This window comes from Trachurus japonicus, unplaced genomic scaffold (genome assembly GCF_045865225.1).
Source record: "Trachurus japonicus isolate A0001 unplaced genomic scaffold, Traja_1.0 AP030214.1".
NCBI lineage: Eukaryota > Metazoa > Chordata > Actinopteri > Carangiformes > Carangidae > Trachurus > Trachurus japonicus.
The window spans coordinates 8,581-31,955 of NW_028220347.1; the positions used below are offsets into that span (position 1 = coordinate 8,581).

General features: G+C 40.4%; 3 protein-coding genes across 3 annotated transcripts; 1 reads left to right on the forward strand and 2 right to left on the reverse strand.

The window, feature by feature from the left end:
- Positions 1–4,632: 4,632 nt before the first annotated feature.
- Positions 4,633–6,167, reverse strand: LOC146960575 (signal-regulatory protein beta-2-like; the record flags this gene model as incomplete). Its single annotated transcript, XM_085772266.1, has 4 exons — positions 6,119–6,167; positions 5,685–6,014; positions 4,871–5,233; positions 4,633–4,758 (listed from the first exon to the last, which is right to left on the reverse strand). Coding segments are annotated over exons 1-4 (862 nt in total), but the record flags the coding sequence as incomplete, so codon positions are not given.
- A 1,757-nt stretch (positions 6,168–7,924) lies between these two features.
- LOC146960576 (uncharacterized) lies at positions 7,925–16,315 on the reverse strand. The gene is made up of 6 exons (XM_085772262.1): positions 16,273–16,315; positions 15,785–16,123; positions 15,341–15,685; positions 14,957–15,088; positions 8,455–8,519; positions 7,925–8,129 (listed from the first exon to the last, which is right to left on the reverse strand). Exons 1-6 carry the CDS (start codon positions 16,313–16,315, stop codon positions 7,995–7,997), a joined length of 1,059 nt encoding a protein of 352 aa, XP_085628388.1. The 3' UTR covers positions 7,925–7,994.
- A 3,789-nt stretch (positions 16,316–20,104) lies between these two features.
- LOC146960577 (uncharacterized) lies at positions 20,105–21,849 on the forward strand. Its single transcript, XM_085772261.1, has 6 exons — positions 20,105–20,168; positions 20,255–20,584; positions 20,695–21,051; positions 21,236–21,367; positions 21,491–21,549; positions 21,651–21,849. Exons 1-6 carry the CDS (start codon positions 20,126–20,128, stop codon positions 21,774–21,776), a joined length of 1,047 nt encoding a protein of 348 aa, XP_085628387.1. The 5' UTR covers positions 20,105–20,125; the 3' UTR covers positions 21,777–21,849.
- The last annotated feature ends 1,526 nt before the right edge of the window (positions 21,850–23,375 follow it).

Genomic DNA, 23,375 nt, shown 5'->3' on the forward strand with positions numbered 1-23,375 from the left:
TGCATTTAAAAAATATTTGAAATTATTATCTAAGTCTCTTTGCATTTTTGACCAGAATTTTAGCCAGAAGACAAGTGTGGCTACAAAACTGGAGAAAATAATTTGTCTAGAGTTTAATTTGCAGAAAAAGTTAAATATTTTAAAAAGTATAAATAGTTAAAAAGAGAAAAGTAACGCCGATAAAGTTCAAAAAAAGCTGCACGTTTTGATATATGAATTGTTGAAATAGCACAACACCTAACACACTAACCATATGGCCACAGAGAACCTGAGTTACAATGAGCTTTATACTATGAGGAATCAAAGACTGTCCAATGACAGCTGAATAATTGGAATCAAAAGTCAAGCAATGAAGTGAAATGACTGAGGCAGGAATCGAACCCGTGACCATATGATCACTAAACCTTTACTCTGCCACTCGGCTACAGAGAGCACACTGCTTTCAAGACTGTTGTCATTCATTGTAATGTGATGATGTGCTGCAAACTGGTACGAGTAATCAAGGAGATAACAAACACCTGTAACCAATTGAAGGCAGGGGAGGAGAGCAGAATTCAACATAACATAACAAGAATTCTTCCCTTGGATTCGAACCAGTGACCTTAGAGTTGGCAGGCAGTTACCCTAACCCCTACACTACAGAGGAGTTGTCAAGAAGAGAGGTTGAGACTTTTATGAATGTGAGATTTTTCAATGATGCTTAAAACTAAAATAAATTAATATAATTTAGCCACACCAAGTAAGAAGAGGACTTTTTTGTGACCTGTGACTATTTTTTGGTGAATTAAAATGAATTAAAAAGCACTTAACAGCAAGTTACAAAGTTGAGCTCCTTCTCCTGCTGATGTGAAAAAAATGCATTGAGCTTAATGAGAGCAGAGAGCTCCCTGGCTGCATTTAAAAAATATTTAAAATTATTATCTAAGTCTCTTTGCATTTTTGACCAGAATTTTAGCCAGAAGACAAGTGTGGCTACAAAACTGGAGAAAATAATTTGTCTAGAGTTTAATTTGTGGCCATGCTGACAGTTTAGCCAGAAAAACTCTAGAATGTTTTTTTGCCTCTCTCCACTCTGACACCACTCTGGCTCTGCTCGTTAGACGCAATACACACACATTATAAAGCTGAAAAAAATCAGAAAAAGTTAAATATTTGAAAAAGTATAAATAGTTAAAAAGAGAAAAGTAATGCCGATAAAGTTCAAAAGAAGCTGCACGTTTTGATATATGAATTGTTGAAATAGCACAAAGTATGAAGGACTAGAAGAAGACCGTAAAAAGGCGGAAGAAAATGGCCAAACAGAAGAACAATAGTGTGACTGCTTCAGCAGTCACACTAATAATAAAGATTTGAATAACAATAGTGTGAATGCTTTCAGCATTCACCCTAACTAGAAAAAACATTTCCAAGAATGGAAATGGTGTGAATGCTGGAAGCAATGCTGAATGAGCTGAAGAAATTGTTGAAAGAAAGAAAGAAAGAAAGATTGAAACAAGAGAGAAAAAAGAAAAGGACAGAAAGAAAGAAAGAAAGAAAGAAAGAAAGAAAGAAAGAAAGAAAGAAAGAAAGAATCAAACAAACAAACAAAGAAGTAAAAAGACAGAAATGGAGTGAAAGAAAGAAAGAAAGAAAGAAAGAAAGAAAGAAAGAAAGAAAGAAATGGAGTAAAAACAAAGGAAGAGAAAAGGAGTAGAAAGAAAGAAAGAAAGAAAGAAAGAAAGAATCAAACAAACAAGTAAAAAGACAGAAATGGAGTGAAAGAAAGAAAGAAAGAAAGAAAGAAAGAAAGAAAGAAAGAAAGAAAGAAAGAAAGAAAGAAAGAAAGAAAGAAAGAAAGAAAGAAGAAAAAGAGAGAGGGGGATGACAGATAGAAAGAGGTAGATGGATGGATGGATGGATGGATGGATGGATGGATGGATGGATGGATGGATGGATGGATGGATGGATGGATGGATGGATGGATGGATGGATGGATAGAGAGGGAAGGATATAAAAAGTTACGTAAAATACAAATGAAGGAGTAGAAGAAAGAAAGAAAGAAAGAAAGAAAGAAAGAAAGAAAGAAAGAAAGAAAGAAAGAAAGAAAGAAAGAAAGAAAGGAGACAGAGGGGTTAAAAAATAGGGAGGGGTATAGATAGATAGATAGATAGATAGATAGATAGATAGATAGATAGATAGATAGATAGATAGATAGATAGATAGATAGATAGATAGATAGATAGATAGATAGATAGATAGGACACATGTTAAAAGCTGCATCCTATGTCCTGGCTCCACCTGTAATTGTACTACTATTAAAGGGATAGTTCAACATTTTGGCAAATTGGCCCATTGCCATAATCGCTATAGTCATAGCAGTAGGTTCATTACCTTTAATTGTAGGTGTAAGCTATTTTCAGTACGGCGGAGCGCAGCAGCAGGCTGCTCAGAGCTACGCTATGGAGGCTAACGGAATTTCTTGGTTTCCCTCATTAAACTCATCAAATACAAAATCCCAAAACTCCACAGCGCTTTTGTAGACAAGTTGTGAGCTGCACAACCACCACGCTATGAGATAATGACGGAACGATACGAAACGGAGCCGTTTTCGAGGTAAATGCATACAAAACCGCTGATGCGCGTTGCGTTCAGGGACAGTTTTTCAGCAAGCAGTCTCCGTATTTACCCTGTATTTACCTCGAAAACGGCTCCGTTTCGTATCGTTCCGTCATTATCTCATAGCGTGGTGGTTGTGCAGGTCACAACTTGTCTACAAAAGCGCTGTGGAGTTTTGGGATGTTGAATTTGATGAGTTTAATGAGGGAAACCAAGAAATTCCGTTAGCCTCCATAGCGTAGCTCTGAGCAGCCAGCTGCTGCGCTCCGCCGTACTGAAAATAGCTTACACCTACAATTAAAGGTAACGAACCTACTGCTATGACTATAGCGATTATGGCAATGGGCCAATTTGCCAAAATGTTGAACTATCCCTTTAATAGAGTTGGAAAGACTAAACGTCTGAACTTAAATTCATGAGAAAAATATAAATTGTTGGAGATGTTTACATCAAAAGTATAAAATAATTGAGAGCCTGATGAATTTGAGCTGAAAACCTGTGTGTGTGTGTGTGTGTGTGTGTGTCTGGGTGTGTGAGTCTGACGGTCTCTCTGTCTGCGTGTACATGTGCAGAAAGTAAAACTGTTAAGCGCCACAAAACTCCTCTCTCCCTAATGATCTGATTGATTGGCAGCCTGCCCTCAGAACTTACCATGGCGACTACCATGCTTACATTTTACTGTGTGGAACAGTGTTGTGTTTGTGTGTTTGTCTGTTTGTGTATGTGTATGTGTATGTGTATGTGTGTGTGTGTGTGACTGTGTGTGAGTGTCTGTGTGTGTCTGTCTGTGTGAGTGTGATGCCTGTGTTTGTGCGTGGACATCCTCTGTCAGTCTGGTTTATCATGTGTGTGTGTGGGGCTGTGTTTAAAAACATCTTAACGAGCGGCCAGGCTGCACCTGTTCTATTTATAGACTTTGATAACGAGCTGGCCCCAACAGCTGGACCAACTGCACACAGAGCAGAGCAGAGCAGAGAGATTTGTGCTCTGAGCAGCTTCCGAAAACAGCCCAGTAAAAGAGAACCGTAACTCTTATCAGAATGTGGTCCTCCTGACCATCTGGGCAAGCAGACCTTCCTGAGCACATTGATGTGCATTAAATGTTTGTAGGGCAAAAACTTTTCTCAGGGTCGCAAGGTAGAAAAGGGGGGCATTTCTGCTTTTCTAAAAAAATCAGCTCCTACTTTTCTATTGAAGTGGATGAGCCACTGGAGCGGGTCTAGCTGGACAATTAGGCTCACTGAGACAATTCTGTAAGTCTGTCTGCTGTTTTGAGCACATTAAATGAGACACGACAAGTGTGGTACAAACCGGTGAGGAAATCATGTGTCTAGAGTTTAATTTGTGGCCGTGCTGGCAATTTATCCAGAAAAAATCCTGAATGTTTTTTCGATCCCTCTCACTCTAACGATGATGTCACTCACTCTGACCCAACCCCATACACACTCATTGAAAAGTGTGAAATTTGTCAGAAATCCTCATGTGCTTTTAAAGGATTTATCTCAAAAACGGTACAAGCTATGAAAAAGTTGTACATACAGGATGAATACATTAGAAGTTTGTCTACAGCTCAGAATTTGAATGAAGTCTCTAGCTGAAAGTATGTGGACGCTTTAAAGGCTGAAAGAAGTAAGAAGATTTGAAGAGTTTCAAGACTGTTCCAATGCATTCTCTATGGGGAAAAAAAAATCAGAAATAGTTGAATATTGCAAAAAGTATGAATAGTTGAAAAGAGAAAAGACATAGCACACCTGTCCCGAAAAGGCTGAACATTTTGATATTTGAATTGTTGAAATAGCACAAAGTATGAAGGACTAGTTACATGACAAAGAAAGGCAGAAAATGGCCGAACCGAATAACAATAGTGTGAATGCTTCCAGCATTCACACTAATAAGAAAAAATCCACACAATAACAGTAGTGCCCGGGCTTTGCCCGGGCACTGGTCCCTGCAGCTATTTCATAGCTGTTGGGACCAGTGCCCGGTGCGATTGCCCGTCGCCCTAATAACATTTTGGACCAGGACAATCACACTCACCTTTAGATTGTTCATTCACTTGTCTTTGACGATACATAAGAATTATGTTTCCAATCAGAGAAATGAACAGGCAGAAAACTGATATCACCAGCGGAAGAAACTGCTGTTCACAACTTGCTGTTTCCTCTAAAAAAAAAAAAGAATTAAAAAAAAGATAATAAAAATTTAATTAATTAATATTTCCTATAGAAAAGGAGACACATAATACATGCTGTTGACGTACTATTTTGTATTTCACCTCTGGTTGTAAACAGTTTTGTTCCATTTCCAAATAAAATCTGTCCACATGTGGCCACGGCGCAGTAATAAGTCCCAGAATCAGAGGAGCTGACGTTCTTGGTGAAGTGATAAACACAGCTCCTCGAGGAGTCAACTGTTTTGTTACATTTATCAAGTTTATTTCCATCAGTGTAGATGAAATCAGGATTAGATATATTTGATCCAGCTCTGAACCAGTACACGCTGTGATCTTCTGGACACGTCTGGTCCTCAGAGCCAGAGAGGAGTGAACACTGCAGAGTTACTGGGTCTCCTGGACGGTGTGGACCAGACTCTGTCGGCAGCTGAACAACTTCATAGTTTGATGTCTTCTCAGAGTTTCCTGTAAATACAGATTATTTTAAAACCTCAGGGAACACTGGAGTATAGTTTAGTCTGTTCATTGATCAGAACAATGTTGTGGAGGGAAAGGACATCAGCCACTGAAGAACATGTTACATAATTTGATTGTTTTTTCTCTTAAGTCTGGTACATGTTGTTTGGCCTTGACAGAGATCTGCCCATCTACTTTAACATGTTTCCTATAAATGTAACATAGTGTGAAACTTCAAAGGTAACCTTAATTTGATTTTATATGCTGCTGAAATTTAGCAAATTAGGAGCTGTAAAGTTAAAACAAGGAACTCTGATTAGAGGTACCGTACAATAAATCCACCTCATGTATGTGAAACTTCAGTAACTCTGTGAGTTGTTTTTCTTAAACATTAGCACAGTGCAGCTTTAAATCCGAGAATGAATTTACAAAACTTCACCAAAGTAGATTATATAATTACCTTTAATCAACAAATAAGTCCCACTCCACATAGGATCACCAACATACATCATGACGACTGTACAGTGATACAGTCCCTCATCTTCTTCAGTCGTCCTCACTATGGTCAGGTTGAGAAAATTCTTATCATCATTTACTTTGAATCTGGCATCGTTAAACTCTGGGGTAAACTCAGGTTTTTTATACGTCTGATATGTCACTAATTTCAAAGTATCTCCGTCTCTTTGCTTGTACCAGCCGACTTGTCTGTTGTCTATCTCAGTCGTAGGCAGAGAACATGTGAAGGTCACCGGCTCACCAAGCTCAACTGAGATCACTGGAAACAGCGAATCTGAATTAAACAAAACATTTCACACATGAGATAGTAAACAACACATTTATCTTTTGCTTGTCAGCTCTTAATTGACTGTATAAACATAATTAGATAGTACTTACACACTTGATGAAGAGCAAGCAGTGTAACCCATAACAGGAGCATTTTGACATTGTTTCTTGGTACGACCACATTGGTGTCTCAGTGAGTGAAGGAGGGGATCATACATACAGTACTTTATGTAACACAGAAATGCTCCTGATTGGTTATCAGAGATACTCAAAAGAGCACTTCCTGTCACAATGGTCTTGTGGTTGTGAATACTGAAAATTGAAGAGAACACCATTTGTACTTTGTAAATTGTAAATTGTGCTGTTTCTGCTGCTTGACCTTAGTGAATAAGGATTATGAAATTACTGACCCAATACTGTCCCACAGACTACTGTAGGAAGATACAACTACATTATGCATTTTAGGTGAACTATTCCTTATTCCTTACTCCATCCGCACATGATTTGGACAACTATTGCATGATGTGAAACAAAATAATTGCACCGTGAGGACAACCAGTCAGGTACACCACTTGTGCTCTTATGTGGAGGGTGTGTGTAGTTTGTGTGTGTAGCGATGTGTGTATATTTCTACGGACTCCTCGATCCGGTGAGATGTTTTCAAATTTGTGACTGCTCACATCACTGCTCGCATCAAGTCCCGAATCCCACTTTTTCATTTCCTTTTCCTCTCTTACTAAGACTGTCAGATGTGGAGTGATTTGTTACCAGGCACAGCTTTAATATACCAAAGTTAAGAACCAATCACATGGCTTGAATTCACCTTTCTGTTTTATAAATGATCATATACAGCAGTGGTTCCCAAAGTGGGGGGGGGGCGTGCGGTACACCGGCTGCGGAATGAAAATCATGTGCGAGCCAGAGCCTTTCCGTTCACATCATCGCATTTGTCAATCGTGGTGTTTTATTTTGAAAATCAACCTGGTTCTCTCATTGTTTCTTTGTGTGTGACTTCCTGTCTGGCGTGACACGATCACTCGCGGCTCGCACTGAAAACAGACCCTACGCCGAAATGATCGCTGCAGGGCACGAGTCGGCTGCGGGGCTGCTGGTGTGAACGACATAATCCGTTAACATCGGCGCCGAAAGGAAACTGGCTCCGGTTCTCGGTGCTTTGTGGCCGGCGGCCGGTGTGTCCCCGGTAGACAAAAGCGGAAATTTTTCTCATCAGCCAAAGGGGAGCCCAGCAGAAAAAGTTTGGGAACCGCTGATGGTTTCATTCCGTTGTTATCCATCATTGTGGAAAATAAACACTGGTAACATGACTACACACTGTGGGCATTAGTTGAGTCTGTGTAAATTCTCATTTGTCCAGGTAAAAGGCATCTCTAGGCAATTTAATCAAGTCAACTGGACTTAGTTTTTGTCTTGAAGATGTTTCGCCCCTTATCCCAGTGGCTTCTTCAGTTTGTGCAGACTAGACTGGCTAATGAAGCCACTTGGAAAAAGGGGAAAATCGTCTTCAAGACAAAAACTAAGTCCAGTTGACTTGATTCATCATTTGTGAAGCATCCATCCCATATTGGTAATTTATGTTCATAAATATCTAGAATGTGTTTCATAAATGTATTTGTATACTTTATAAATGACAGATTCAGAATTTATATATTAAGTTTAATATCATTTACAAATCAGTTATTAGGAGATGTCAGTGATTCAAAATATCATTCATAAAGTGTAAGAAAATGATGAACAAACTGTAGATGTACATTTATGCTATACGGGATCAGTATCGGTATCTATTTCATAAAAGAGCAAAAAGCAAACATGGATTCTTCAGTGGCCTCCAATGATGATCTTTTACGTAAATGATTTTTAAATTGAACAAATTGATATACAATATAAGTCAACCCACCCTGCACTCTACTGCCCTGAACATGCCCTGTGGCAGAGGGCCAGACACAGACCTCTGTGGAGAGAGGTGTTGCTAGTTGTGGTCATATGCTCTAACATCAGAGTACACACACTGTTGAGGTGACTCCCTCTTCTTCTTCTTTCCTCTCTTCACTCTCCTTGTAGAAAAGTCCAGCGCTGCATAGTTCTCCACCTTTTCCTCATCATCCTACAAACATAGAATAATAACAATAATGATGTGTGTGTAAATTCAGATATCACTGCTGTAACATGAGATCAAGTTGAGAGTGTAAACTTAGAACATCTAAACTTTTTACTGTTGCTATAAGTGTCATTAAGGCTGAACAGTGACTTTACATAATTGATATTACAATTAAATTTATGCACATTAAACTTTATCATATTGTAAGATACATTCTATCCCCATTGTGTGCCATGAGCATTATATGATGTATGTCCTGGTCTAATAAGAAAAGAGTGGGTAAAGTATTTTTAGTCTGAGCAAATACAATAACAAACCACCACATATTTACCTGATTATTTGACTGATCCACATTTGACTTATCATGTCCACGACGATGGGAGAAACTCATTGCCCCTGTAGAAAAACAACATCATCAACATATTTATTTATATAGCACATTTAAAAAACAACCCAAGTTGACCAAAGTGCTGTGCATCATAGACACACAAATAAAACACATAACAACAATAAAATAAAATAGGATACAGGTAAAAACATACAATAAAAGAAAGAAAAGAAGTGAATATAAATCAAACCTAACTAAAATATTGTATTTAAAAGCCATTCAGGAAATTAAAGACAATAAGTTATGAATTCCAAAATTGTCAGGAAGCCAGTGTAAATGTGGAGAATAGAGGTTATATGATGCTGTCGCTTTTTCCCTATCAACAGGGGTGCAGCAGTGTTTTGCATTTAATCTGCACATTATAAACACGTCAATACCATAGACTGTATACCAGCATACAAGGAATTACAGTAGTTGATTACAGTGTAGCAGGTAGCTGACTGGCAGAGCTGACATCCAGTTCATTTGCTGTATCCAGTTCTTTGCTGTAATAAAACCTCAGCTGTCTCACCAGAGTCCCTTCAGACCTCCTCCTGGCTTCCCTTGCATATTTGTGTTTTTCCCTTATCTATTCAATACCCTCCACACACACACACCCAACCTCTCACTCATCCATGCATGCTTCTACTCCATTGACCTCATCATCGAGTTGTACCATTAATTTAAAGGTAGGGTTGGAGATCTGATTCTGGAGGATTTTTTTTACTAAATTGCTCGAAATCCTCTTCACACTCCCATTGCAACCAATTAACTGAATTCATTTTCACAAAAATGAAAAAAGTCAGTCACCTGTGGAACAGACAAACCTGTAAAAAAAAATAGCATCCAATCATCTTGAACACCACGTTCAAGTCAGTTGGATCGTCGTACTCAAGTTATAACCGCAGAAAAGACAACACCAGTAAGATAATCCAGTGTACCACACTGAAGTCTGGTGGGTGGCAATGTAGCCGGATAGCAGGTGGTTTATCATGATGTTATGGTGTTTTCTTTCACATGAATGAGCCATGAGAAAAAGCTGGTGGAAAGTTAGCGATGCTGCTCTGTGACATGCAACAGCATCGCTCACATTGGGGTCACATTGGGTCGCAACACAAGGGCGATACCTTCGCGTCTTCACCTTGATGCGAACCCAACGCTGAACAAGTGTTGCATGTTCCTGCGCTCTGGAGGCGTGGCTTCAGACAGAAGTCTGAGGAAAGGGTCTTGGTACTTTGAATTGTGTATTTTCAAAATGCAACCTACTCAAACCGTTTTTCCAACCCTACCTTTATTAGGGATGTCCCGATACCACTTTTTCACTTCCGATACGATACCGATATTGCAGACTTCAATATCGGCCCGATACCGATATTGATCCGATATTAGGGGTGGTGAAAAAAAACGATTATTTATATATTTCAAATTCTAATACCAAGGAGATCCTCCTGTTGCTGACTGACAGGCTGCCACTGTCATGTTCTTCTATGGGACAGACAGTAGTGAGCTTACTTTTGAACTGTAAAATATTAAAAAATAAACCTTATTTACAACTGTTATTGAATTACTGTATGTACATCAATGTCAAACAAAAGGCAAACTCTTCTTGCTTCAAGGTTTTATTTGTCACTCCAAATTGAAGATTATAGCCTGCCTTACAGTAAAAATGGCATACATAAAATAAAAAGAGGAGTAAAGCAATATATTAAGCAGCAATATTTAAGCATCAAAGATGTTTAATCATACCCACATAGTTTGAAACAACGTTCAAAACACACAGCCAGTGTCACAACTAAGCATAAAGCCCGCTAGCTTAATGCTAACGTATAATGTAAAACGCCATAGACAGGCTAACAGAAATTAGCATCGTTAATTTAATGCTGGCTTTAGCACTGTTACTCGCGCCCGGTGTGAACCGTAACCTGACCGTAACACGGCACAACATGTGGACCAGCTGGTCTTCCTCCAGAAGAATCTGACCACCGACCTTTAGAGCAATATAGCGCATTTACCGTTTATTAGCGGGCAAGCGCGACCTGTCCATGCACCTGTGTCTGTGTGTGTGTGTGTGTCGCACACACGCTGTTGTTGTTGTGATCATGTGATCTCTGCATGCTGGAGCCGGGCGCTCTTCTTCTCTGGCAGGCGGCGCACCAACATTAAAGGGCCTTTCACACCGAACGCGGCAGGCGGCGGAAGGCGGCAGCAAACCCATTCATTGTGTATGTGCTACCGCGGCGCACCGGCGAACGGCTCTGCGCCGAGCTGAGCGGCGCGCGAGGTGGGCGCGTGCCGCGGCGGCGCGCTGCGCCCGAATTAAAAATTTTTTAATCTGGGCACAGCGCGCTGTGACGACATCTCGGCGCGTCCAATAGGAGAGAAGGAGAGAAGAAAAAAAAATATTTAAAAAAAAGTGCGGGGTTCTGGACAGTGTCCTGGTTCTGGACACTGGACAGTAAACAATGGAGGAAAAAATCATTCATGCTGTGTCCCAGTGTCCTGAACTGTGGGACACAAGACTCCTGGTCTACCGTGACCTAAATAAAAAATCTCAGAGATGGAGGGAGATCAGCAACACCATGAATTTGTCAGGTTTGTTGAAAGTTGTAGAGAGGTTTTAACATTAAAAATATTATCTTATCATATCTTAAAATGTGCTAGCTATAGCATTGCCACAGATGCTTTTCTTGGACCAGGTAGCCTATACATGATTATGAAAAGGTCACACTTTACTACATTTAAAATGTTTTAATTATGTACATTATTACTAGGCTATACAATGAATAGGCTATACAGAAATATTTAGGTGACTATTTGATTCATTTATTAAGTAGATAACAGAAGGGGTGACGGAAACACAATTCCCAGTCAAATAGTTTATCAAAATGAGGGGGAAAATACATTATTCACACAACATATCGAACATGAACTGATGAAGCCTCTTGGATGAGAGGTGAAACGTCTTCCTAGACAAATAACCAAGTCCAGTTGCTTTCTATTTAAATTTCTTTGAGATAACTATGACCTCGACAAATCACAATATTCACAGGTTTATTCACACAACATATTTTATTTTTTAAAATGATGTTCATACAGTGTCAGGCACAGTTAATTGTAGAAAAAAACAACATGCATTTCATTACTTACAGTGGAGGACCTAAAGAAAAGGTGGAAGAACTTAAGGGACCGCTATATGAAGGAGAGGAAGATAGTCAGGGAGAAAAAAAGTGGATCAGCTGCAGGAGAAGGGTCAGTGTGGAGGTTCTTCACTATTATGACTTTTCTGGAGCCAAGTGTGGTGGAGCGGGTAACCTCCTCCAACCTCTCCCAACCTTCCACCCCCAGTTCACCCCCCCCCACCCCCAATTCGTGGCCCTCCACCTCCAGCTCAGGCCCGCCGACCCCCAGTTCCTGTTCCCACTCCCCCCTGGATCCTGATGAGGACACATTCACCCTCAACCTCTCTGTGGTTCCCCCAGAGGAGTATGAGGCGTCCACACCAGGCACCTCATTTTCCCTGTCGCCGCCGGCGCCGCCTGTTGAAGCAGGTCAGCCTCGACCTCCTCCCCCAGGTCCACGTAGAGGTGGAAAAAGAAAGGGGCAAATTGAGGGGGATGGTTTTGAGAAGGAGGTGATGGGGATCCTCAGCCAAAAGCCAGATGAGGAAGAGCTGTTTCTCCTCAGCTTGGCTCCTCGCCTCCGTAACCTGCCAGATGAAAAGAGGAGTCAGTTTAAAATTGAGATCCTGCAGGCACTTCACCTCGCAGAATTTTCATAGACTCTATTTTCTTTCAGTTCTTTTGTTCAGTATTCACACACACACACACACACAGCCAGATTTACTGTTCAACAGTGTTCAATAAAATATTTTTTGCAGAGAAATACATTGCAAAGAATTCTTTGTTTTACTAGATATTTTTTATGTACAGATATGCTTTTGATATAAAGAATGATGACTTTATAAACTGACAGTCTATTCCTTGTATTAACTTAAGTACTAATCAAAATCAGGAAAAGCTCTTTAGTAGTAAATGGTTGGCTCTTAAAAGAGCCTTTTTTGGAGCAGCAGAAGAAGAGAGTGTGGGTCAGGTTGGCAGGTTCAGGCAAGGTTGTTCTGCCAGGGCACTTCACCAGCAGCAGAGAGAAAGAAGCTGGTGAACTTCTCCCGCACAGCAAGGGCATCTTGGGAGGCATGGTTGGAGCCAACCCTTCGCAGCCCCTGCAGTGCAGGGGGGGGCTGAGTTTCTTCCTGAATGTAGTCAGCCTGTGGTGTGGAGTTCCACCTCTGAAAATTGTGAAGGGCCACAGTGGCCTTCACAACCCAGTCAACATTTTTGGGGTTCACTCCAATCACCCGGTGGTAGATCCTCCACTGGGCAGCGAGGATCCCGAAGGCATTCTCCACCACTCTGCGGGCTCTTGAGAGGCGGTAGTTAAATACCCTCTCAGACCTGGAGACGTTTCTCCCAGGGTAGGGCCGTAGCAAATTCCTCCTTGTAATAGAAGAACAAGAAAAAAAACAAACACAAATTATCAAAGACAACTGTGTAAAAGATAACAAAACTACTTGTCAATTGAAATTTTAAAAAATGTTAACATGATGCTAAAATAAAAAACAAAAAAAATATTCAATAAATTTAACATATTTAAAAATAACTGTCAAGATGGTGACTATATTAATATTGTGAAAGCATGTTGTAAATTTATAATTAATTAGATAAACAATAATGCACTACTTTGTCAGTAATTAATGACCCATTAAAAGAAATTTACTCACTTGAGAGGAAAAGCCTCATCTGCAACGAAAGCGTGAGGCATGGGGCCCAGGTTTTCTGCACCAGGTAGAGGTGCATCCGCTGGCAGATCCAGAGTCCCCTCCTGCAGAGCACGCCCGAAAGCAGATGCAGCAAAAATGCCCCCATCACTGCTGCGGCCAAAAGCCCCCACATCCACCACTCGGAAGCGGTAGCTCGCATCTACAAGGGCAAGGAGGACGATGGAATAGGTGCCCTTGTAATTAAAAAATTGCGAGCCTGTGTTTGCTGGTGCCTGGATGACAACATGCTTGCCATCCAAGGCACCCAAGCAGTTGGGGAAGTTCCACCTCTCCCTGAAACCCTGGGCTATTTCCCTCCAATCAGCCGCCTTTGGGACAGGGAGGAACTCCTCCACCAGGCTCTCCCAAATCACCTGGCAGACCTCCGGGACGATGCCTGCCACAGTGGAAATCCCCATTCTGTAGCTGGAGGCAATGGTGGTGAATGAGTCTCCAGTTGCCAGGAATCTGAAAATAAATTTAGGTGTCATTATAATATCTAGATAGACATGATATATAGATAGACATAAGTAAATATCTATGTGTGTGTCTGTCTGTGTATGTACTGTACCACACACACACACACACACAACACACACACACACACACACACAACACAACACACACACACACAACACACACGCACACGCGCACACACACACACACACACACACGTGTCCATCAGGGCACTTTATTTATTTATTTACAGCCATATGAAAAATCACCTCACCTCAAACAAATAGCCAGGCGTTCAGTTGGAGAGATGGGCTGCCTGAAGTTCGTTCTCATCCTCCTGAGGCTTGGACCAACTCTTTGCAAAAGGCGGTCAAACTGCTCCTTGTCCAGCCTGAAGTACACCTCAAAGCGGTCGGTGTGAAACCGCAGCTCCCGGACGAGCCTGTACTCCCCCAATTCCTGCCTTGCCATGAGGATCGGGTGGACCCACACCCTTCCCTTTGCTGCTGCTCGTCTCCTCCTCCTCCTTACCAGCATTAAAGCCAGAGCTTTTTCTTGGGATGACGACAGATACATCTCTGCTTGTCGGAACCAGCGGAAAAAGCGCGCCCGTGTAGAAAACACTTCCTGCTCTGTCGCACGCGCTTCCGGGGTAGCTTCCGGTACTCTGCGCCTGTCTGCGCGGTACCTCGCGGTGGGCGCAGCGCATACCGCGTTCGGTGTGAAAGGCCCTTGAGGTGCATTACCACCACCTACTGTGTTGGAGTGTGAACGAGAGTCACCTATTCACATGGGACAGAAGTGCTGGAGCGGAATAATAGACTGCTTTTATCGGAGCGTTTATATCGGAGATTTTAGATGCAGTCCGATATAATCCGATATTCGTTTTTTTGGCTGATATCGGACGTAAATCCGATATCAATATCGGATCGGGACATCCCTAACCTTTATACATGTTGGCACTGCATTGTCTAGCTGCGTCTCCCTCATGGTTTGTCACAGCCATAAGAATGAATATAATAATGGAGAATCAACATATTTTCAACCTTCCAAGACCAAACATACACATTTATATTATTAAGTTGTTTAGAAAATATTGTGACCCAACCACTGTCCCCAAATCCCACTAGCACAGGGACTTGTAGGTGCGTTTCAAAACCATAACTAAAATTAGAAGTTGAATGTTGAACCTACCTTTACAATGTTCACAAACTTTCCTTTGATTTATGTAGAAAATCAGGAGACCAAAACACATCACACAGCAGGCCAACAGTCCTCCAAGAACAATGACAGCTGGGTCCGACGCTGATCCTGGATCTGAACAGTCTCCAATAAGACATTAAGCCAAATCAAAATAATGCATACTATTCTCTGATTATATAACTATTATGAATAAATTTGGTTCATTTTCAATGTGTTTGCATCAAGTCTCAAATGTCAAGATGGCTACCCATTAAATTAAGTTGACCTCCTTAAACCAAGAAACTAATAATCATCAGATACTTTCATGGATGTTTTAACAAAGCTTAAAGAAATCATCATATAATTTAGGATTTAGATACAACTGTAAACACGTACTTGTTTCCACTTTAGTTCCTGGACCGATCAGGATCTCTCCACATGTGACCACAGCACAGTAGTAAGTCCCAGCATCAGACGAGTTCTGTATAGTTTTGGACAAACTGTAGTCACAGCTCCTTTCTTCCTCTTCATCACTCCTGTTGCTGTGAGTGTAAATGAATCCTGGATGAAATCCTCCTGATCCGGCTCTGAACCAGTGCACATGGTGTTCACCTGGACACTGGACTCTGGTTTCTTTGTTCTTGTTGAGAAGTGAACACCGGAGAGTCATTGACTTCCCCGGCTGGACTGATGTTGACTCTGGACTTTGTTTCACGTAGACAGATTTCTGGTCTTTACGATCTGTGTGATTTAATTTTTAAAAAAAACGTCACAGGTATTTCACAGGCTCAACTGTTTCATTCAAATTATAGCACAAATAGAAAGTATCAGATACTCTACCTTTCACAGCCAAGAAACTGCCATTGGAGAATTTCTGTATATATCCTGCTCCACCGTGACAGAAGTACGTTGCTTCGTCCTCTTTGCTGACATTTCTAATGGTCAGACGATACTGACCATCCCCATTGGTTGATATAGTAAAACGGTCAGATTTTTCTTTAAATGTTACTTTGCCATTCACTACAGTAGCAACAGTTTGGAGTATTTGTCCAAGAGGCTGCTTATACCAGTGGAGCCTTTCAGCCGAGTTAGTGAGTGGACATCGAAAGTTCGCATCACCACCAACTTCAACCACAGTCAAAGAAATCAGGCCAGGACCCTCTGCAGTTTGACTCGGAGCTGAAAATCAGACAAACAAAAACAAAGTTACAACATGAAACAACATGATTTATGAAAAAACATAAACACCTGCTTCACAGACCTCGCCTAAAATGCCAAAAACAGTTTGCACAGGTATTTTTGTCACACTTTGGACACTGCACACTTACATACTGTGCTAAGAATAATCAAAGCAGTTAGTCGTCCGTTCATTGTGGCGCAAAACCTTTCTCTTGCACTACTGATGTCTTCCTACCTGAGTGGAAGGTTTAGTCTCAACATCATCACAGTTTATACAGGAGAGATCAATGATTGGCTTAGATGAAAAGATAAAGCGACCTCCCTCCTACAGTAGGCCTACTCAAGCAAGCCTTTGATAAGAGATGCACATGTAGCTAGTTTTTTATTTTTATGGTGTTATTATAACAACTTAAGGATGGCTGATGATTTAATTATGAATTTTATCTTTTATTATCTATATCCTCTTTACAATTGTTGTGTTTTGTGCTTGTTTTCACTGTTTTACATGAATATTTCCATTGTTTAAATCAGCCCAGATGTAATCACACACATTTTATCTTTGGACGTAGAGGTGGCTAACCCGTAGAAGTGACACTGCTGGGGGTTCCAGTTGTTTTTACTGAGCTTAGTTGAAGTAGCTGATATTCGGAGACTTGGACCTTCATGTAAACTGTATGAGGAGGGTGAAAAGGACATGTGTGTTAGCAGCAATGTTGGTGGCGGTCTGTGGGTTAGGGAGGGACAATTTCACGAGAAAGTTAAAAGGAAATGTCACCAAAACCACAGAAAACCAAGAGGTGTGCAAACTCATAGGTAAATGTTTGTCTGAGAGACAATTCACGTCAGTTCAATCCACAATAATACTGACACATTTCTTTTCTCAGGCTCCATCTTAGTTTCTGCTGTGCAAAATAAAAATCTTTTTTTTTCCTACAGTTTCTAGACAGTTTTTCTACAGAAAGACACAAATGATTCCTGAGCTACTGGCAGTTACTGTAAGTAAAGAGTATGTTTACTTGATTGCCACCAGATTTTTTTTTCTAACCTAAGTCTGTCTATTTTGTACTTTATGTGACATTTTGCTTCGTAAACCAGTTCTCTTGAATCAGGTTTATAGATCAGGTGTGTTTCCACCAGGTTGTCTCAGCTTTGGTTTCACTTCACATTTTTGCCACTTGAAATTGAAGGAGAGACTAGTAGGTGTACACTCAGTCATCCTCTGATGAAAACTAAACTGTATCAAACACTAGTGTGCAGCTACTAACATAAATGAACCCCTGAGTCTCTCTGATCTCAAGTCACTTTGTACAGATATCCTTCACATCTCGCTTGAGCACAACAAGTGAAACCGCATGCAGCAGCTTCACTACAGACTTCACTACTGCTAAAAAAACGTATTAAACAAGCTGCTGATGTTGATGAACTCCTGAGTCTATCTGGTCTCACATCACTTTGTACAGATATGCTGTGCCTCTGCCTCAAGCACAAGTGAAACCACACAGCAGCTTCGCTGCGGTGGGCCATCTCTCCACCATCTGACCACCTGAAGCTGTTTACTGAGAATAGACCTGAGTATGAGCTGCAACAGGATATGAACTGATGGAAGAACTACAGGCTGCAGCAGACTAACTGTAGTTGAACACAGTGGAATGAGCATTTTAGTTTTAAATCCACTCTTTATGTGCTCTTTCAAAGTCCAAATAAAGTTTGTCTTAATCTTGTTTTTTAAGATGGAAGTATAGATGTATAAAAATGCAATTACATGAATCTGTGATCTTGAAACATATTAGATTTGTTTTAATTTTTCAGTTCATTCAGTAGTCATGTAAACAGGCTGCCAGTCCATCACTTGCACATTGAAGCAGATTATCAAGGCTGCCAAACCTCTTTGTCCATAATAGGACAAACTAAAAACCAGGTCACAGTACAAACTGCTGCTCTGCACCAATGAAGACAGAGTGGGACGAGTGAATGATCAGGACCTCCCCCGTCTCAGAGCAGCTACCAGTTAAAAGCATCAAACCACATAAAAGTGTGATTTAAAAGAATAGACTGACAGGTGTGTGTCTTTAACTACTCCTGTAGTTAAAGACACAATGTGATATAATTAATAATCATTATAGTACAGTGTTGGTGAGATTGAACTGGTCTCTATAAAAACTTTAATGCAGCAGTACAAGCTCAACTTCCTGAGGCTAAAATAGAGAGTGAGAAAGGAAGAGAGGCATCTTTGTTTTCACACTTTAGTTTGAAAAACCACAACAATGCTTAAGTTTCCATGCATCAGTTGTTTGTCAGATGCAGCAGCAGCATGGACACAAAGACAGAGCTGAGAGCATGAAAGTATTTACTGCAAAGCTTTTAAATTAGTTTACTGAGTCCGTCCCTCTTTGTGTGTAACTTTGTGTTTATTATGTACAGGGGCAGGACACGGCATCGTTTCATGAGATGATGAATTTAACTGTGTGTTTTGGCCTTTTTGTCTGTCTGTTTTTGCTTTTTTTTATATGTCAAAACTCCTGCTGTACATGTAGGATTAAAAATAACATAATCAACTTGTGGTCAACAGTGAACTGACCTCAGTACCAGCCACAAACCAAAGTGTCAGACAAAGACTGATGTGTTTTTAACCCTGTCAGTTTTCTACTTGTCTGATTTCAGTCTCTGTGCAGGTTGTAAGTAGCTGGAGTTGTATCAGATACCTCGACTCCTCTGTGGTCAGTGTTTGATGCCTCAGTCTGTGGTGTTGTAATCACTGTGTGTGTTTCTATGATGCTGTGGGAGCGCTGCTCTGCTACTGTCTTTCAGCAGCGTGAGAAGATGGACGATGGGACCACAACCACCTCCCCAGCTCTGTCTGCTCTGCTCTTCCTGCTGAGGTGACTGACAATCAGAGTGGGAGGGTCATCGCTGATGATGTGGAGCGTCTGGATTGGTCTCCTTACACCATAATCAAAATGGCTCCTCAGTGCGTGGCTGTGAAAATGGCAGCTTAACCGAGAGGTAACTAAGAGTGTGGATGGATTATTGAAAGTTTTTAATGTGCAATAGGCTACTTGTCCTCAAATCACCACAAATGAAGTTCTTGAAAAACCTTATTTTGATTTCACGTTGACTCTAAAGACCCTTCACACCAACTCACCCACTCACACCCTGGCTGAACAGATGTCTGCTGAGGTGGAAGCTTTAAAGGAAATTACATGGTGTCATCAAACAAGGCGTACTTGTCAAAAATAATTAAGATGTTTTTTGAACTGCAGTAACAGCAACAACATAAACAATAACAAAAAGAGGATGTGGCAATCAAATGTACACATCCACGCACTTTCTCAGCATGCACATCTGTAAGAACATCTGTCAACACAGTTTATTTGTCATCACTTAGATTTGTGTGCTTTATTTGGTCGGTTTAATGGATCACAGTATGAGGCAAACACTGACATTACTGAATGTAAATATCCATGAATCACTAAAAATTTAGCACCTGATATTTATTCTAACTTTTGTTGAACCCAGATGACAACCTCAGTAAATATAGTGGCATTACTGTGAATTAAAACACATAGAAAATATTTTGTTGTGTCATTTTGTGTTGTGTTTTTCTGACCCATAACTCCTACTGGATAGTAAAGATTATATCAGCTGAAAAGTCAATACATTTTTGTGGAAATATAAAGAAATGTAATGTTGTGGATTACTGAACACTTACTGTTCACAACAACTCCCTGGTTGTTGTGAACTCTCAGTGTCAGATATAGAAACTCACCACCAAACATGAGGCAAAAGCTCATTGTTGGTGTTGTTTCATGTACTTTGACTGGAAAGACAGTCTATTTTATTTCCACTGTGGTGGTACAGTCCACTGTGGTGACACGCCAACTTAACGACAGGCCAATCAGATTCTCTCACACTGTTCCCTCCCATTTCATACGAATACATCAAGACGAATCAGTTTAATATAGAGTTTAAATTAACTGTCGTCTTCAGTGGATTAACAGGAAAATGGTGATCATACTCCATTTACTGCTGTTACTCAGAGCAGGACGTAAGTACAAATCATTTTCTTGTTCACTGGAGATTAATGAATCCATCACTGTTATTGATCATGGTTCTATTCAATTTTATTTTCAGGATGCACAGACAATCTGATCTTTAAGACAAAGACAGTTGATGTTGGAGATGATGTGAAGTTGACGTGTCCTCGCCGGACATCGGATCACAGCTACAACTTATTTTGGATCAGACTTGTTTCTGGAAACTTGCCTGAATTTTTAGGAGGAACATATTCTTTTGACTTTAAACATGTTAATAAGACTCCTCGTATTACAGCAGAGCAAGAGACTGGAGCTTTTGTTCTGCATCTCAGTGAAACCGACTTCAGTGATACTGGACTTTACTATTGTATAAAAGTAGAATGGCTAAATTTGACGTTTTTGAACGGAACATTTCTGAGAATTAAAGGTAAAGATAATACAGTATGTAGACATTTTATATCAATTGAAACACTATAATTACAATGGTAACACCAAACACTAAGAAACTTATAAAATCTGTGTTTTGAATTTTCTCAGAACCAGAACCTGATATCACCGCAATTACTGAAGACTTCCTATCTGATCCAGTTCGTCCAGGAGACTCAGTGACTCTCCAGTGTTCGGTCCTCTCTAACCTTGAGAATAAATCATGTCCAGGAGATCACAGTGTGTACTGGTTCAGAGCCGGACCAGATGAATCTTATCCCCGTTTAATTTACGCTCATGGAAACGGTGGTGATCAATGTGAGAAGAGTCCTGAAGCTCAGACGACACAGAAATGTGTCTACAATTTCTCCAAGACCCTCAGCTCCTCTGATGCTGGGACTCATTACTGCGCTGTGGCCTCATGTGGACAGATATTAATTGGAAATGGAACAAAACTGAACATTGAAGGTAAGTGCAGAACATTTGTATATAATTTTGAAGTTTGTTTATTAGTACATTTAATTTTGGGAACTGGTGGAATCTATTAAGATCATGTATCACATAGTATTTCTATCTACTGGATTTTCATATCTTGCCAAATTAGAATTGATTAGAAAATTATGAATATCATTTGTTCTTTATAACATTTCAGAGCTTAACCCGGGGGAGTTGCAGAAGTACAATGTAGTTCTGGTTGTATTATGTGCTGCTTTGGCTTTAAGTCTGATTGTCATTGTCGTCCTGATTTATTTCATCAAGAAGAAAACTTGTGACTGTCGCAAAGGTAAGAAACTCTCTACATCAAACTGCATTTTGTAAAAGACAACTTCACTTGGCTTACATTAGTCCTTTGTTTAAATTCATCTACAGTAGCTATCTTAAAAAAATATAATTTTCTACTGTTCAGTCACAGTTTCTGGACAAACATATGCTACAACAACCAGTCGTGATCAGCAGAGGCAGCAGGTAAGGTCCATCAAAGTTGTTGGCATGTCTGTGTGTGTATTTATTTATTTTGATATGTAGATATTCTGCTCTCATAACATTGTTGATTGATATGTTCCCAGAGAGATGTGGACTCAATGACTTATGCTGCTCCAACCTTCACCAAGAGAAAAGTTGGAAAAACAAGGGGAGAGGATGTAAAGACAGCAGAGAGAGAAACAGTCTACGCTGGTGTCAGAGCTCTGTGACAGATTAACGATCCAGACTGTAGACTTGCTACGTAAAGGAGCGATTAGTAAATTTTGCCATTGCAAAACAAGCATTAGCATAAACAGCTGTTATTTTCCAGTCTACAAGGAATATTGGGAGCTCACCATGATCTGTCTCCTGTGGTGGAAACGCTTTTGTTCCTATCTTCTTCTTTTTTTTCTTCCACTGAAGTTAGCACGCTAATCAGCTAATCAATCCTTACTTTCATTACTTTCCGATACTGAGTCACTGCAGCGTCAGATTTGCCCCAAAGAAACACTGCTTATAACCTCCTGAACTGTAAATGCAACAATGGCTGAAGCTCTCTAGGTAAAAGCTGCTATGTACAAATAGCAAAACCTACTGTACATTTGTGTTTACATACCTTTCCCACATTAACTGTCTGTGGCAAGGTGAAGAGGGCCTGGGCGGGGATTGAGCCCCCACCTCCCGGGTAATAGTCATGCACGCTCGCCAGTCACCCAAAGGGACATCCCTTTGACCAAGTAGCCAGGGCACATGATCAATTGGAGGCATAGTGACAGGAACCTCAACTGTCACATGTCTAACAAGCATAGGGCTCACTGTATTTGAGTTGCGCTCTGACATTATTCCAAATGTTTCCAGTCATTCTCAAATCTATAGGATTATATGGTTTTAATGATCAAAATAGTCAGCATTCATATCCCCTTGTTGCCTCTCATATGCTTAAAATTGAGTCTTTTTTTTGTTTTTTTAAGATAATTTTTCCCTCTTTTTTTTTTTTTGCCTTGTTGCCACCTCTTTTATATAAAGTCTATGGTTGTCACATGTTTCATCATGAGTATTTGTTGTGCAAATTAAATAGCAATTTGGGGGTTTTGATTCTTTATTCACACAAAACACACAGATCTATTGTTGTGACGTATCGGCAGTGAACTCAGGATCATGTTGGACTTTAAGATATTATGAGGTTGTCTAAGAAACTTTTTTTGTCTGACTGTACATCCTGTGTTTTCAAAGGCATTTCGCTCTCAGTCTAAATTTCACCAACCAATCTTGGCACACTGCGACGGTAAACTGCTGTGTATATGTCTAAAAAAATTTCTCCCATCTTAAGCTACAGAGGCATGACACACATAGATTTGCTTAGATCATCATCTTCTTTTTCTTCTCTTGTCCAAAACAAACCACAAAATGTTAATGTGCTACAAAAAACCCTGTATTAAACAAGCTGCTGATTCTCTCTGATCTCACATCACTTTGTACAGACAAGCTGTGCCTCTGCCTCGAGTACAAGTGAAACCACATGCAGCAGCTTCACTGCTACACAGGCTGTGGTGGGCCATCTCTCCACCCTCTGACCAACTGAAGCTGTTTACTGAGAACAGACCTGAGTATGTGCTGCAACAGGATATGAAGTGATGGAAGAGCTACATGAGGCTGCAGCTGAGTAATTTTAGTTGAACACAGTGAAATAAGTGTTTTAGTTTAACCTAATTTTAAACGTGCCTATTCAAAATACAACTAGTAACGTGTCTGTCCTTTTCAAGAAGCAACAACAGATCTCTAAAATTACTGTACATCCATCTCTGACTCAGACAGGCTGCTAGTCCATC